General features: G+C 41.2%; 1 protein-coding gene across 3 annotated transcripts in view; it reads right to left on the bottom strand.

Moving 5' to 3' along the window:
- Window positions 1-17,647, bottom strand: part of TBC1D22B (TBC1 domain family member 22B) — a 74,705-nt gene that overhangs the window by 51,242 nt on the left and 5,816 nt on the right. For all 3 annotated transcript variants that reach the window (XR_009354686.1, XM_059177830.1, XM_059177829.1), the window contains exon 2: window positions 8,414-8,470. Coding sequence is in view for 2 of the 3 variants with exons in the window: in XM_059177830.1 (XP_059033813.1) it covers window positions 8,414-8,470 (57 nt within the window). In the remaining variant the exon portion in view is untranslated. The remainder of the gene's footprint in view (window positions 1-8,413; window positions 8,471-17,647) is intronic.

Genomic DNA, 17,647 nt, shown 5'->3' with positions numbered 1-17,647 from the left:
TCCTGACCCTGAGATTACTACCTAAAACCAAGAGTTGGATGCTGGTTGGGACATTTCTAACTCAGTCTTGTCTAACATCTCTTGAATCCCAAACCCTGTATAAGTTTACACCTGGGGACTGGAATGCACTGGAGTAAAGACATCATTAAATGCCTCTGTTTCCTCTGGCAACGCACAGTGACTTTAGCAGGGAAACAAAGCTCTGCCAGAAGAGCAGAAGTTCCCCCATTTCCAGGAGCTGTTTCTTCCTCCTGGGCAGAGTTGGGGGGCCTAATAAACCATCTCATCTCACTAGAGGAGTCCAATGCTTATTCTGAAAGATAATGGTTATTGATACTGATTAATACAGTCTGATAACTCATACAGTTCATCAAATGTCCCTACTATTAGCATCAGAAAGGGAGTAAGATTTTACTGAGGCATTATTTTCAAACACCGGTCTCACATAGAGTAAAGAAAGAAAAGACATCACACAAAATACAGGAGAGAAAACTAGATTACAAGACGTAGCAGTTTAAATGTGACGGAAACAAAATACCATTTTCTTTTTTTTTTTTTAAGATTATTTATTTATTTATTTGACAGACAGAGATCACAAGTAGGCAGAGAGGCAGACCGGGGGTGTGGGGGAGTGGAGCAGGCTCCCTGCTGAGCAGACAGCCCAATGCGGGGCTCAATCCCAGAACCCTGATATCATGACCTGAGCCAAAGGCAGAGGCTTAACCCACTGAGCCCCCCAGGCACCCCAGAAACAAAATACCATTTTCCACATGCTCAGTTAGCAAAGCTCTAAAGAGCAGTTCTCCTCAGTGTTGACCATCTGATACTGCCGGATGTGAGGGGGTATACTGTACAGCCTTTTGGAAAACAATTTGGCAACATACCATACCATAAGCCCTAAAACGGTTTGTAATCTCTGATACTAACAAATAACCAGAGGGTCAAAGAGGCTTTAAGGCAGTTTATCATGGTGTTACTTATTTTGGTTAAAGACTAAAAACAACATAAACATCTAGAAATTGGAAATGATGAAATAAATCACAGTTCAGCCACCAGACGAAATGTTATAATGCCCCTGAAAAGCACATCTTACAGGCTATTTAATAACACTAGAAAATGATCTCAATAAAGTGAAAATTGGAACCAAAAAATATTTTTATAATCTCTGTATTAAGAAAAAAGTACATGCATAGAGAAGACCAGTAAGATAATAGATCACAATGGTAACAGTGCTTATCACTAGGCTGTGGAATTATAGGTGATATCTAATTTCATTTTTATAGGCCTCTGAATTATTCGTGTTTCCTACAGTGAGCATAATATTTTTATTTATCAGTGGATAAGATTGTTGGCTTTCAGCAATCACTAAAGTAAGGGTATTTATAAACTTACTGAATGAACAATCAGAAATGAACACGAGCTCAATTCAAAGAAAATAAAACTGGAGCAACACATTGTGAATATATGCTGTCAAAAATCCATCCGTGAGCCAGAAAAGGCAAATTACTCCTCTGCGGACCTGGTGAGGCTGTATGTTAAGGACTTGTCACCATGCCCGCTTCTCCTTTGTTGAGGGGGATGCAGGACCCACTGCCTGCAGTACACACCTCAGAAGGTCCCCTGTCAAGAACAAATAGGCAGGGGTCGCCTGGCTGGCTCAGTTGATTAAGCATCTGCCTTTGGCTCAGCTTATGATCCCAGGGTCCTGGGATGCAGTCCCCATCGGGACAGGCTTCCTGCTCAGCAGGGAACCTCCTTCTCCCTCTCCCTCTGCCTTCTAGTTCCCCTGCTTATGCGCTCTCTCTGTCCAATGAATAAATAAAACCTTAAAAAAAGGAGAACAACAAACAGGCAGATGTGCATCAATAAAAAAACTGCATAGGAGTCTATGGTTATTGTTGTTTTCCTCTTTGGAGGCAATGTTTACCTCAAGATTGCACATCATGAACCCAACAGAGTGATATGGAATGGTATGGATACCAAGGTAACTACTGTTTTTTCCTGGCTGTTTCCTAAATACTGTCTCTTGCTTTTTTATTTCATTTGTATTTGTATACTTATAACTATTATTTTTTTTGAGAGAGCAAGAGCATGCACATGTGCCTGTTGCAGGGCACAGGTTGGGAGAGGGGTAGAGAGAACTCAAGCAGACTCCTTGCTGAACGTGGAGCCTGCCACAGGGCTTGATCTCAAAACCCGAGATCATGACCTGAGCCAAAATCAAGAGTCAGGTGTCTAACTGACTGAGCCACTTGGATGCCCCCCCTTTTAAGTAGGTTCCACGCCCAACTTGGGGCTTGAACTCACCACCCCAAGATCAAGAGTTGAATGCTCTAATGACTGAGCCAGCCAGGCACCCATCCTAAATAGTCTTTTGATATTTTGAGGATTTTAAAAATAAGCCATTAAATCAAGAAGCTGAATTTTAACTCTGGCAAAATAAGTGGCTGGATGCTGAATGAACACTGGCTGAAGCATGCGCATACTCTGGCCTGGGTTAAAACTCCACACCGAGAGACGGCGTGTGGAGCCTTGGGCTTTCTATAAGAATGAAGAATGTAAATCATTTGAGTGGTGCGTACATAAGGGTGTGTTATATTTTTCTTTACACCTTTTTATGCATTTCAAGTATTTTATTATATTTTTTGAAGCAGATGAAGATTCAGTCTAAGTCAACTATTAAGATTAAGAATTGGAATTTTCTCTGATGAAGACTTTTGCAAATAGAAATTGGAAGGACATACTGCAGCACACTACAGAGCAAAGAAGGGAGGGAAGAATGTCATTCCCTGTGACAGAAAAACGGAAATTCCAAGCAGACCATTTTGAGAAATCACTTTAGGGATACCTATTCCACAAAACCCAAAACTCAACCAACCAGTTAAAAAAGTCAGCTCTGTCCTCAGGAAGAGACCTTCGTGGGGGAGGGGGTTCCTAAAGGGGTAGGAGTCTGAGGACAGAAGGTTGGTGAGAACCATTCACAGAACCAAAGAGGCATTTCAAAGTGAAAAGGTACCTAGGTTGCCACTGAGAGAAAGCAAAAAAGTCTAGACCAGCAACAACAGGGCTGAAGTGTTTTCATGTTTATCAATTCTGTTCTCTCTGGAGGAGATAATATAAATTTACACGTACCCAAAAGTTAACATGTATTGGCTATTTATGGGGTGCCAGGTTCTGTGCTACTATATACACCCATTTTCTGATGAAAGCTCATTCGTAAGGCTATGAAGTACTATTATTATCATTACTATTTCCATTTGCAGATAAGGAAACTGGCTTACTGAGGTTATAAGCCAATCTAGTCTACCTGACCTGGGAGCCTGCATACACTCTTTCTTACTAATCCGCCTAGAAAAAGAGGTCTAGTAAGCTCTGTGGCCTGGGTAGAGTTGTTGTAAAGGGAACTGAGCACATAACACCACAGCTTTAATTTCCCAAGTGTGCACAGCTGAGAGTCCCAATGTTCTCGTCTTGTAGTAATCACCTCCTGTGTACACAGAACAGGATGAGTATGTTGGTGGTCAGAATGGGAAGAAGCTACATCCAAGAATACAATCCTTGGAGAAGTCTCTCTCTTCCCTTTTGACATCAGGAATCACAACCAGAAAACCAATCCAGGTAATGCTGGCTGAGGGTACCTCTGGATAAGAGGCTGCCTCATTTTAACAAGGTCCCCCAAAATTTATAACCAACCCAAGACACCATTAGGGTGGCTCAAAGTTTAGCCAAGATTGTTTAAACAGATCTACATTAATCTTACAACCCAGGTGGCCTCTCACAGAGACCTTCATTACACTCTTTCCCTGTTCAGCAAAGAGCTTGATTCTCTCTCTCCCTCTGCCTGCTGCTCTGCTTATTGTGCTCTCTCCCTAGCTCTCTGTCAAATAAATAAATAAAATCTTTTAAAATATAAAAAAAGAAAATTAAAAAAAAAAAATAGGGGCACCTGAGTGGCTCAGTGGGTTAAGCCTCTGCCTTCGGCTCGGGTCATGATCCCAAGGTCCTGGGATCAAGCTCCGCATCAGGCTCTCTGCTCAGCGGGGAGCCTGCTTCCCCCCCTCTCTCTGTCTGCCTCTCTGCCTACTTGTGATCTCTGTGAAATAAATAAATAAAATCTTTTTCAAAATTAAAAAAAAAAATAAATAATAAGCACTTTTGAAGGCACCTGGCTGGCTCAGTCAGTGGAGTGTGCAAGTCTTGATCTCAGGGACATAAGCTTAAGTGCCATGTTGGGTATAGAGATTATATAAAGATAAAATCTTAAAAAAAAAATTAAAAATTAAAGGTACTTTCGCAAAGACCTCATTTAATCCTCACAACAACCCTGACATGAGTCTTATTATTTCTATTTTATAGATGGGGAAACTAAAGATCAGAGAGGTCGTAATTGCCCAAGACCATGGAACTATAAGGTGGTGAAGAAAATGAGACTCAAGAAGGGCACATGACCCTGAAACTCAGAAAAATGTAACAAATAGCACATCTGAGAGAAACTTCAGTTGTTTGGTGAATGGTAACTTGTTAAGTGGGAACACAAGCCCCAAAGGATATTTTGAGCAAGAATGGCTGCAGGTCCTACTGGTTAGGAAACAAAGGACCAATCACTCTGTAATCTGATGGATACTACACTGTTTTGCTGATAGGGTTGCTTGCTTAATAGAAACAGGATACGAGTTTATTTAGAAAAATAACATCTGACACTGGTAAGGGGAGTGAAGCAAGTGGGGGTTATTCAGTAACATACAAATCCACCCAGTCATCACAATAACTAGCATGGCTTCCTGTGAACTAGTGTTGTAACTCGGAACTAGGACCTATCATGTTCTAGCATCAATTCAGAAAACAATAAATTTAGAAGCTTGTCATACCATCGAGTGGCCAATGGGGCCACTCTGCAGTAAGACTAGTTTTATTTGAGCTGTAAAAATTACTGTAGGCAATCTGATCACTAATGGTAATAATTTGGCAAATTGAAGTCACTATATCCAGACAAGGAACGGTGTACTCGGCTTGTGCAGTTTAGGTGATTGAAGAGCCAGCGTAAAGGCTTCCGCTGTGATGGGGATTAACCACACAGTAATTAATGGCAGTCTGAAGTGGAACGATAATCGTGTAGTGGAGAAAGTAATAAAAATGTCCCAACAAAGGTACTAAAATAAGGGCGATAAATGTTTTATAGTAACAATCTGGAATTGTAAAATGGTCCGTGCAGACCTAGATGCTGTCCCATGTTTCAGAGCACTAATAACAGACCTCCATGTGCATGAAAAGGGGAAGCAATTTATTCAGTGACAATTACATTCCTCCCAAATCACAGAGCTAAGTGATTACTTCTATTGAAAGTCTGATTGCAACTCTGATGAATGATCAGGGAGAACATTGGTGGTTTTATATAACTAATAGGTGGGAAAACAAAAGTGGAGAAAATGTGTCTTGGTAGCCTGGGATATGGCAAAATTCCTCAAGACCTGGCCTCAACAGAGAATCAAGGAAAACTCACTCAGTAACAGATGCACACACGGTGTGGTGACTCTGACACGAACATAAAACAGGACAGTACACTCTGCTGTCTTACGTGTGAGAGGACAGACTGATTTCTAGGTTAGCTATGTATTTATCAAAGCCCATTATAAAATATGCTGGAATTGATCTATTACCGATCAACAAATCCTGGACATGAACAGAACTGGCTACAAGGAACAGAACACTCAACTACGATGCTGAAATTGTCAAGACCGTGATGTCAGGACACTCGGGCAGGTGTCTCTGCGGGTCTCTTGGCAGTCCCTCAGGTTACAAGGTAGCTGCTGAAGCTTTCAGCATCTCATTTTCCCATTACCACACTGGAAAGCAGGAAACATGCGTGGAGACAAGAAGAGGCTCTCTTCACAAAATGATCCCTCTGGTCAAACAAGAAAATCCTTCCAGTACCTTCCTTCAGGAGACTTTCTTTTATATCTCACTTCCAGAACCAATGAGATGAGCCCACAGTAGGCCAGTCACTGGGATTACCAAGAAATTATTACTGAAGGCTTCAAATAATATGGATACCTACTCTATGTATGTTTCTCAATAGCTGAATAAAATTATGGTTCTTGAGCAAGAAACAGCAGGGGCAGGGAGACTGTTGAGTCATGCCTGCTTCTTTGGCCAACAGACTAGATAGTCTATTACTGGTAAAACCAAGAAACAGGATCCATTCTACTTAATGGGAATGTCACAGAAAACATGCTCCCCTACCCCGCCCCCAAGAATAGCAAGGTATGAACTAGAGGCACTGAAGTAAAGTCCATGGACTAAGTAAATGCAGTGATTTCACTCCTTCATTCCAGAAATGTTTACTCAGTGCCTACTAAGTGCCACATGCTGTTCTAGGTACTAACGGCAGAATGGTGAATAAAACAAAGTCCCTGACCTCAAAGAGTTTACAGTCTAGTGGTTTCTGGTATAAAAACTGTGCATTACAGAAAATAACAGCAGTCACACTTCCACAGTAATTCAGAGGACTGTACCTTCCACACACTGGCTAAATTTGCAAAAAGAATGAGTTTGGGGGGTGCCTAGGTGGCTCAGTGGGTTAAGCCTCTGCCTTCGGTTCAGGTCATGATCTCAGGGTCCTGGGATCTAGCCCCGAATCAGGCTCTCTGCTCAGCAGGGAGCCTGCTTCCCTCTCTCTCTTTCTGCCTGTCTCTATGCCTACTTGTGATCTCTGTCAAATAAATAAATAAATAAATAAATATTTTTATTTAAAATTTTTTTTAATTTTTAATTTTTAAAAATTAAAAAATTCTAAAAAGAGTTGACAGAATTACAGAAAGTTCACCACATATTCTGCTAAGTTACTTTTTAAAATATTAAAATACTGATAATGTACATCTGACACAGTATTTTTGTGGGTATTCAAAGTATTTTATTTTATTTATTTTTATTCATTTGACAGAGAGAGAGATCACAAGTAGACAGAGAGGCAGGCAGAGAGACAGAGGGGGAAGCAGGCTCCACACTGAGCAGAGAGCCTATTGCGGGGCTCAATCCCAGGACCCTAAGACCATGACCTGAGCCGAAGGCAGATGCTTAACCCACTGAGCCAATCAGGTGCCCCCAAAGTATTTTAATATAATATTTCCTCCTTCCTTGACTGTGAAGGGAAAAAGGGTAGGTACTATTACACAGTCCCCAGAAGGATGAAAACCTAGGTCTCCTATACCTCTCAAATCACCCAGCTTTTGTTAAAAACTAAGCTTTCCCAGAAATAAGTCTCTAAGATTAGCATACTCAGAGATAGAACCCAAAATTTTTAGAAAATCTGAGAAGATGACCCATCCCCTCATTTAAATTCACTGTGGCTGAATGACAGCCCATGAGAGAAAGGAGTGATAAAGTGATAATTGGGGGTAGGAATACACAGCCACACATCTTGGGATTTAACCAGCATTTCTACTGTGTTTGAAAATAATCCATTAGGGGCGCCTGGGTGGCTCAGTGGGTTGAGCCGCTGCCTTCGGCTCGGGTCATGATCTCAGGGTCCTGGGATCGAGTCCCGCATCGGGCTCTCTGCTCAGCAGGGAGCCTGCTTCCTTCTCTCTCTCTCTGCCTGCCTCTCAGTGTACTTGTAATTTCTCTCTGTCAAATAAATAAATAAAATCTTTAAAAAAAAAAAAAAAAGAAAAGAAAATAATCCATTAGAATTTTACTAGAGAAATAACCCCCCGGGAGCTTTTAACTCTACTGTATGGCTGGGTTTCTTTGAGGGTGTCAGAGAAAAAGAGGACCTGAAGAATGCCAGCCTTCCAGTTATATTCTGTTTGCCCTCGTTCTCATAAAATGTAAGGAACAGGTGGCAGACCTACACATATTCAGAAGCAATGAACCCCAGAAACCAGAAGAAGGTCATCAATCGTCCAATTTGGGGACCATATTTAATCAATAAAGATCCTTCCACTACAACAGAGTCCAACACCAAACCCTCTATACACCCGCTTCCGATGTAGGAAAACAAAATCTCTGATGTGAATTAGTTTCCCACTTAGTAATAGACTGCTTAGAGATAAGAAGATTGCTTATCTTCTGATCCAAAACAGAGCAGGGCAGAAGCTAGAAAAGATCAAAGCAGAAGCTGTCATTGCGAAAAAACAGGGGAAGCTTCAGGAGTTTTAAAAGAAGTATATGCCTGGGGACGCCTGGGTGGCTCAGTTGGTTGAGCAGCTGCCTTTGGCTCAGGTCATGATCCCAGCATCCTGGAATCGAGTCCCACATCGGGCTCCTTGCTCAGCAGGGAGCCTGCTTCTCCCTCAGCCTCTGCCTGCCATTCTGTCTGCCTGTGCTCGCTCTCTCTCCCTCTCTCTCTGATAAATAAATAAAATCTTAAAAAAAAAAAAAGTATATGCCTGAATGGAAAAATATCTTGACTTACTTTTTGGTGAGCCGAGGATCCAGAGGTGGGTGCTGTGCTCCATACACGGGCTGGATGCTAAAAGCAAGAAAAAAGAAAGCAACAAGTTGTCAGGAAGCTAAACATGTTGGGTAAATACCATCTGCGTCACAAAATTGGAAGGGACTTTGAGAAACAGGTTACCTCAAGACAACCATATCCACGCCAAAGGATAGCAAACTTTACAAAAAAAAAAAAAAAAAGTCTCAGGGTGCACCTGGCTGGCTCATCAGTAAAACATGCGACTCTTGATCTCAGGGTCGTGAATTTGACCCCCACATTGGATGCACAGATTGCTTACCTAAATAAACTTTAAAAAAAAAAATCAATCGATCAATCAACTCTCCGGAGAATGTTCATCTTCCACTGGGGCCTCAGCGCCTTACACACCTGACCACTGGAAGTTCTATCTGTAAAGAAGGCAGCATGGAAAGGTAACAGGCTTTGGAGCTAGGGAGAGCATAGTTTGAATGCCAGCTCCGGCGCCCACCACCTCTGTAAACTGGCACGAAATTACATGACCACCTTGACCCTGTTTTCTCATCTGTGACATGGGAGCATCACCTACCCCAAAGGCTCACTTGGACTAAAAGACAGTGAAGCAACACAAGATACCAAGGGAAGGGTGACCCAAGTGACTCTCACTCATGGCTGGTAGGGGTATTAGGTGATATAATTCACTTCCAAAAACAGTGTGGCCATATCCAGGAAGAATGAAATATGCATGCCCTGAGGCCCAGTATTTTCATTCTCAAATCTATACCTTTTTTTTGGTGGGCAGCAAAACAAGGTTTATTGAACGATGGTAAAGTGATAGTGCAAGGCTCCCGAAGAGGGAGGGAGGCTGAGAGGGCTGCCCTCAAATCTGTATCTTAAGAGAAATACCTACATGTGTGTGTCAGGAGGCATATATAAAACTATTTATAGCATCAGAGTTCCTTTTGTCATAAAGCGAGAAATAACCCAAGTGTCCAAGAGAAAATAAACCGTAATATGTTCGTATCATCAAATATTATACAGCAGCATAAACATACGAAGTCGGGCTGCAAATCGTAATGCGCATGAATCTTCCAAATGTCATGTTGAGCAAAACAAGCAAATAGTACAAAAGTGAATACTGTATGATTCTACTTATATACACTTCAAAAACAGGCAAAAGGATTTCTGTCATCTAGGGATGCACCCATAGTAGTAACATCATAAAGCAAGAAACAATGAACATAAAAGGATGTGGTTATTTTGGAGGGAAGGAGAGACATGTGATTGAGAACAGACACAAGTGTGCTTCTGGGGTGCCCCCTCTGTGATTATTCATCAAGTTACATACTGCATGGTTGTTCCACGTGATAGGTCACAGTAATAATAATTAAAAAAAGAGTGACTAGAGAATACAATATCCATATCCAGCCAAACTGTTGCTCAAATACAAAGGTGACAGAAAAATATGTTGCAACGCGTAAGAACTCAGGAAGAAGGATTTCCTTGACTCCTTCCTGAAGAAACTGCTAGAAGAAAAACTTCAATGAACAATGAGCTAAATGGAGAAACTACAATAAAAGGACTGGTGCAGAGCATTGAGCAGATTTTGTCTGACAACTAACTCTTAAATTTGAGGCTTTATGGTTAGAGAAGAGAATGTAAAAACAATGTAATTGGCAACGGTGAAAATGAGACATAGGACAGAATGAGTAAGTATGTTGATTTCCTCAGCTTTCACTGACAAAGCTCAAAAGCTACTTAAAGCTGATAGCTCAAGAGAGGTGAGTTGGGGGATAGGGCGCCGGGGTGATGGGCATGAGGGAGGGCACATGAGGTAATGAGCACTGGATGTCATATGCAAAGGACGAATCACCGAATTCCACCTCTGAAGCTAATAATACACTACATGTTAATTAAACTGAATTTAAATTAAAAAAATTTTTAAAAAGCTGAATGCTCAAGTAATAGAAGCATAAGTGTGTTTTAGGATAGAAGACAAAACTAAGAGAAATAATATAATCAACTAAAAGCAGGGGGAGGAAAGGGCAGGAAATATACTAATTTCATCATTGATCATGGTAAGCAGTCAATAGATGTCTCAAGAAATATGGTATAAAATTATACTTACCGATGCAATCACTAGAATAAAAACAAATTTCCCCAATTATCAGTATAGACACATGCAACCCCACCTCCCAAAGCAAGTACAGTCTCCACGGTAAAAATTTTTCATTCATTCATTCATTCATTTTTTTAAAAGATTTTATCTATTTATTTGACAGAGAGATAGAGAGAACATAAGTAGGCAGAACAGCAGGCAGAGGGAAAGGGAAAAGCAGGCTCTGCACTGAGCAGAGAGCCCAATGTGGGGCTCGATCCCAGGACCCTGGGATCATGACCTAAGCCAAAGGCAGACGCTTAATCAACTGAGCCATCCAGGTGCCCCAAGATTTTTCTTTTAAAGAAAATATTAAAAACAGAATTACAATAAAATGTATCAGTCATCCCAGTAAATCGAAAAGGGCCAAACTTGCCTATTAAAAGAAAAAGGATTGTTACTAAGAGGGGACTGGTTAATTATGGTGTATCTGTTAAAGGATGAGGCCTGTTCTATACCCACTGACATGAAACAAACTCTAAAACACTAATAAAAGATGCAGAGTGTGGGGCACCTGGGTGGCTCAGTGGGTTAAGCCTCTACACTCGGCTTGGGTCATGATCCCGGGGTCCTGGGATCGAGCCACGCATTGGGTTCTCCGCTCAGCGGGGAGCCTGCTTCCCCCTCTCTCTCTGCCTGCCTCTCTGCCTACTTGTGATCTCTGTCTGTCAAATAAATAAATAAAGTCTTTAAAAAAAAAAAGATGCAGAGCTGTATGCATAGCATATCACCATTTTTGTGGAAAATCATTACAATAAAACATATCTGCATACTTACATAGGTTTAGAGTATCTCTGAGCAAATACACAAGACACCAGTGGCAAGGTTTTGGAAGAAGAACTGGAGGACTACAGGACGTAGCAGCAGAGAGATGAGTTTTTACTAAGCACTTTTTTGTGCCTTTCCGAATTAGTATCATGTACAGGTAACCACCTTTTTAAGATATAAATAAAGCGATCTTAAGGAGACATCTGGATGGCTCAGTGGGTTAAGCCTCTGCCTTCAGCTCAGGTCATGATCTCAGGGTCCTGGGATCAAACCCCACATGGGGCTCTCTGCTCGGCGGGGAGCCTGCTTCCCCCCACCCTCCCTGCCTCTCTGCCTAGTTGTGATCTCTGTCAAATAAATAAAAGTTTAAAATTAAAAAAAAAATTTTTTTTAAGTGATGTTAAGAGGACTGGGAGGTTTAAATGAGACAATGGGTAAAAAGCCCTTTAGCCAATTCCGGGCAGGTAGTAACAGTAGCAGGTAATGAGATAGATTTGCAAACATCAGAATGCTGCCTGGTTCAGCGTCCAAGAAATGTTGGCTTTCCTCCTCCCTCCCATTTGGTAATTTACTCTTTACCCAACACTTAGAAAGTAGAACAAGGTTACCAAGTACTTTGTTTGACATAACAGATGTGATCCTAAAGTTGCTGTTAAGTAAAAATGCAGCCAATTCAATCATTTTCATTTTTATTTCTACTAAAATTCCAGTGAGAATGTTCTTATATACAATCTTTATGGATATGACCATATGACCATATGGATATGACCTTTTTAGCAATTAAGAATCTCTAACTCCCCAAACTTTTCCAAAAGGTTATTCAGTAATTTGCAAACAAACCATTACATACACTACTACAAAGATAAAAAAAATAAATACAACTTTGACATGTTTAAACAGTTTACAGAGTTGTGTAGGCAGAGGAAAAGAAGAAAGAAAATGAGAGATCAAAGAATAATGGGAGAGTCCGACTTACAGAAAGAAAGCTGAAACAAAACAAAAATGAAAACACAAACAAACCCAAAAGGCATAGATGCGTGGAACAGAAAACCCAGAAATAAAGCCACAACAATTCCATGGTCACTTAATCTTTGACAAAGCAAGAAAGAACACCCAATGGGAAAAGGACAGTTTCCTCAACAGATAGTGTTAGGAAAACTGGATGGCAACGTGCAAAAAACTAGACTACTTTCTTATACCATACACAGAAATAAATTCCAGATGGATTAAAGACCTAAATGTGAGACCTGAAACCATAAAAATCCTAGAAGAGAACACAGAACTCTGACATCAGCTATAGCAACTTCTTCCTAGATATGTCCCCTGAGACAAGGGAAACAAAAGCAAAAATACACTATTGGGACTTCATCACAATAAAAAGCTTCTGCACAGGGAAGGAAACAATCAAAAAACTAAAGACAACGTATGGATGAAAGAAGATATTTGCAAAAGACATATCTGATAAAGGGCTGGTATCTAAGATATATAAAAAAAACTTGTAAAACTTAACCCCCCAAAACCAAATAATCTAACTTAAAAATGGTCAGAAGACAGGCACAGACATTTCTCCAAAGAAGACACACAGATGGCCAACAGACACATGAAAAGATGCCCAACATCACTTATCATCAGGGGAATACAAATCAAAACTACAATGAGATATCTCCTCTTACCCGTCAGAATGACTAAAATCAACAACACAAGGGTCACCTGGGTGGCTTAGTCAGTTGAGTGTCTGACTCTTGGTTTCAGCTCAGGTTGTGATCCCATGGTCCAGGGACTGAGCCCGCATCAGGCTCCATGCTCAGTGTGAAGTCTGTTTGAGATTCTCTCTCCTTCTCCCTCTGCTTCCCCCCTCAAATAAGTAAATAAATCTTGAAAAACATAAAATAATCAAATGAAATAAAATCAACAACACAAGAAACAACAGATGTTGATGAGGATGTATAGAGAAAAGAACACCAATGCACTGTTGTTGGGGGCGCAAACTGGCACAACCACTGGAAAACAGTTTGGAGTTTCCTCAAAAAGTTAACAGGGGCACCTGGCTAGCTCAGTAGGAAGAGCATGAGACTCTTGATTTTGGGGTCGTGAGTTCAAGCTCCATATTGGGCGTAGAGATTACTAAAAACAATAAATAAAAACTTTTGTAAAAAAAAGTTAAAAATAGAACTACCCAATGATTCAGCAATGGTACCACTGGGTACTTACCCAAAGAATACAAAAACACTGATTCGAAAGGATACATGCACCTCTACCTTTACAGCAGCATTATTTATAATAGACAAGACATGGAAGCAACCCAAGTACCATCAGTTGATGAATGGATAAAGATGATGTGGTACATATATACCATGGATTATTACTTAGCCATAAAAAAGAATGAAATCTTGCCATTGGCAACAACATGGATGGAGCCAGACAGTATAATGCTGAGCAAATTAAGTCAGTCTGAGAGAGGAAAACACCGTATGACTTCACTCATATGTGGAATTTAAAAATCAAATGAAAAAAGAGGGGTAAAGAGAAAGAGACAAACCAAAAAAACAGATTCTTAATTATAGAGAACTGATGGTTACGGGGTGGGGGGTGATGAGTTAAATAAATGATGGGGATTAAGGCATGCATTGATGTGATGCACGCCAGCTGATGTGTGGAAGTGTTGAATGACTATATTGTACACCTGAAACTAATATAACACTATGTTAACTAACTGGAATGAAAGTAAAAACTTTTTTACAAGGGTCACTGATTTGCATTTTAATGTTTGCAAATACTCTTAGGATCACAACACTTGAGCTCTCCAAGTTTACAAGCCTCTTTGTAGCAAAATATAAAGATCAGAGGATAAACTCTGCAGGAAGGTTTCAACAGGCTGGTTAGGTGAATGGGCAGAAAAAAAAGAGAGGGTCCTTAGATTCTCTTTTTAAAAAGGGTATTACCACCTGCGAGTAATCCATGCAGAAAAAAGGCAATCCTAATTGTGCAGGCTTACAGGCCAAAGGCCATTAATTACTATCCAGGAAGGGGATCTTAAAATCACAGTAGACTGTTTCTTAGATATGTCAACCCCAACGTGCTGCACAGCCAGAAATGCCAAGATAAGTGATGGACTTCCTCAGCAAAGGTATCAGAGCCCAAGCTGAATTTAACCTACTCTCAAACTAAACCATGATGTATCTATACCTAGAACACTTTAATTAATCAGTTTACTGAATCTCAAAAAGGAGAGGAAAGACATTAGAAGAGAAACCAAGATGATCACAAAGATGAAATGAAGACAGACTAAAAGCCTGGTGATGAAGGTGGTCAATTTCCTGGAATTTATAATTCACCTGTCAGTCTGAACCGTTGCTACTCCTCCCAAACCACACTCGAGAGCAGGCTGGTCTCCACTCTGCCTTCCAAACGTATCTTAGCTACTAAATCAGGCTCTTCTCCCATTTCAGTATCGTATCCAATCTGAAACAGCCCCTTCCAGATCTACACCCCTCAACCATGAGATCTTCCCTGACACTAGCCCCTAGCACTCACTCACCCATGCCTTCTCTGATTCCCTAAAATACATATAAATCAGGGCTTATACTGCCTTTTTTTTTTTTTAAGATTTATTTATGTATTTGACAGAGATCACAAGTAGGCTGAGAGGCAGGCAGAGAGAGAAGAGGAAGCAGGCTCCCCACTGCGCGGAGAGCCCAATGCGGGCTCAATCCCAGGACCCTGGGACCATGACCGAAGCTACAAGCAGAGGCTTTAACCCACTGAGCCACCCAGGTGCCCCGGGCTTATACCGCTTTTAATAAGTAAATAATTTTTTAAAAATAAACTCAATTTAGATCATAACATAAGACACACCCAGGTTGGTGTTCAACTCATACATACATAAGAAATGAGACATTATGAGTTCAAATGCTACACACCCCTCCCGCCTGCCCTCAGAAACCACTTTATTGCATCTGCCATTCCTCACCCTCATCTTTGTTTTTACATTATTTTCCATGTTTGTATCCCTAAACAATATATTGTTTTCCAGGTTTTTAAAACTTTATACAGGGGCGCCTGGGTGGCTCAGTTGGTTAAGCGTGTGCGTTCAGCTCAGTCCATGATCCCAGGGTCCTGGATTGAGCCCCAAGTTGGGTTCCCTAATCAGCAGGGAGTCTGCTTCTCCCTCTCCCTGCCCCCCACCCTTATCCCAGCTTAGGCTCTCGCTATCTATCGCTATCTAACGCTATCTAACAAATAAAATATTTTTTAAAACTTTATAGAAACAGTACCACACTATACACATGACTTATTTTGACTAGTAATCATAACTGCGATTTCTTTTTTAAAGTAGACTCCACACGCAGGATGGAGCCCAATGCCGAGCTTGAACTCACGACCCTGAGATCAAGACCTGAGCTGAGATCAAGAATCACTTAACTGACTGAGCCACCCAGGTATCCCTAAATACTCCTTTAAATATTACTTAATTTCATGACTGGCTAACTGGTCTCTCCAACACAAAATTTAAAAAACATTTGCTCCAGGGGTGCCTCGGTGGTTCAGTCAGCTAAGCATCTGACTCTTTTTTTTGTTGTGATTTTAAGATTTTATTTATTTGAGAGACAGTTCTTGCTTTGGCAGCACATACACTAAAATTTATTTATTTGAGAAAGTACACAAGCAAGCGGAGGGGGAGAGGGAGATTCCCGACTCCCCACTGAGCAGGGAGCCCAACCCAGGGGTGAGGGTGGGGGGCTCGACCCCAGGACCCTGGGATCAATACCTGAGCCAAAGGCAGATGCTCGAAAAACTGAGCCACCCACGCACTCCTAAGCATCTGACTCTTGATTTTGGCTTACGTCATGATCTCAAGGTTGTGAGATCAAGCCCTGCCTTGGGCTCTGTCCTGGGCATGGAGCCTGCTTAAGATTCTCTCTCTTCCTCTCCCTCTGCCCTTCCCTGCCCCCTCTAAACAAAACAAAACAAAACATTTGCTCCACACAAGGGTAGAAAGCACTTTATTAACAAATTTAACAGATTTTAACAGATTTAACAAATTTTAACATGTGTCACATTTCTTAAGAAAATAAAGCATTGGGGAGACCCCTGAAGTCCTCACTGCAGTTTCTCCCCAGGAGATAACCACAATCCTGAAGCGTGTATGAACTCCTTCCCATCTGTTTTTATACTTTTATACACATTCACATACACATAAACACCATACAATACTGCTTCATTTTAAAATGTACACAAGAGATTGTGCACTACTTATCTATCCATATCTTGCTTTTCTCAACAGTGTTTTCACCCAGCGGCACTTTCCAGTTTTTTTCTGATTACAAAGTAACATATGTGTAGTGGAGAAACCAGAGAGTCAATGATACCCAGCATCCTCACCAGGGGAAGCCACGATGCCAAGCAGGTTTTCAGCTTCTAGAGAGCAGTGGTGACACCATGTCTCACCACCTGGCAGAGTGCAACACACCCCAGCAGGCACTTATTAACAACAGTTAGTGAGTGAAGACGGAAGCTCTACAAACCCCAGGCCTCTGCTCTGGCCGGCTAGTGGCTCGCAAAACCTCAACACTAGAATCAAAGCCCGCATCTTGGAAAAAGCACACAGCATATGAGGAGAAACGAATGCCACAGCAGATGCCACAGCAGAGACAAAACAGCAAAAGTCCTGGTCAGCCTCCGACATTCTCCTTAATAAAACCAACACCACAGGGTGTATTGGCACAGCAGGTTTGCACAGTTGGAAAAATCAACAGGTGTTTGTTTAGCGCTGACAAAGGATCAAATGCAAACACAGGAACAGACCTATCTGATTTAAAGCCAAACGTCCTGGCAACTGATTTGGGTTCACACACTCACTTGATGGAAGTCTTCCAGAGCTGGGGTTCTACCCTCTTTCGGTGATAATTTAGTACCTTCTAGTCACTTACTTTATCAGTAAGACATTTCCAAGGTAAGAATAGGTTGTAATATAACATGCTTGCCCAGACAGGCTGGGAGAATAACCATGAGTGCACGTTATGGAAAATAACCAAATGACAGAGGTTTTAGTTGAAAATCTACAGCCTCCTAATTTTAAGTGATGAGACACTTTTCTCAACTTCATTTAATGCTAAAGAGAGCTCCTTAACTTTAACAATAAACACTTTTGGGGCACCCTGCTTGCTCAGAGGAGTGTGACTTGATCTTGGGGTCATGAGTTCAAGCCCCAGGTAGGGTGTAGAGATTAAATAAATAAAATTTAAAAAAAATAATAAACATTTTTGCTTAAAAAGAAGGAGAAGCCTAAGCAGGGGCACCTGGCTGGTCAG

Source organism: Mustela lutreola, chromosome 6, assembly GCF_030435805.1.
Source record: "Mustela lutreola isolate mMusLut2 chromosome 6, mMusLut2.pri, whole genome shotgun sequence".
Taxonomy (NCBI): Eukaryota; Metazoa; Chordata; class Mammalia; order Carnivora; family Mustelidae; genus Mustela; species Mustela lutreola.
This window is presented reverse-complemented; position numbering and strand designations above follow the sequence as displayed.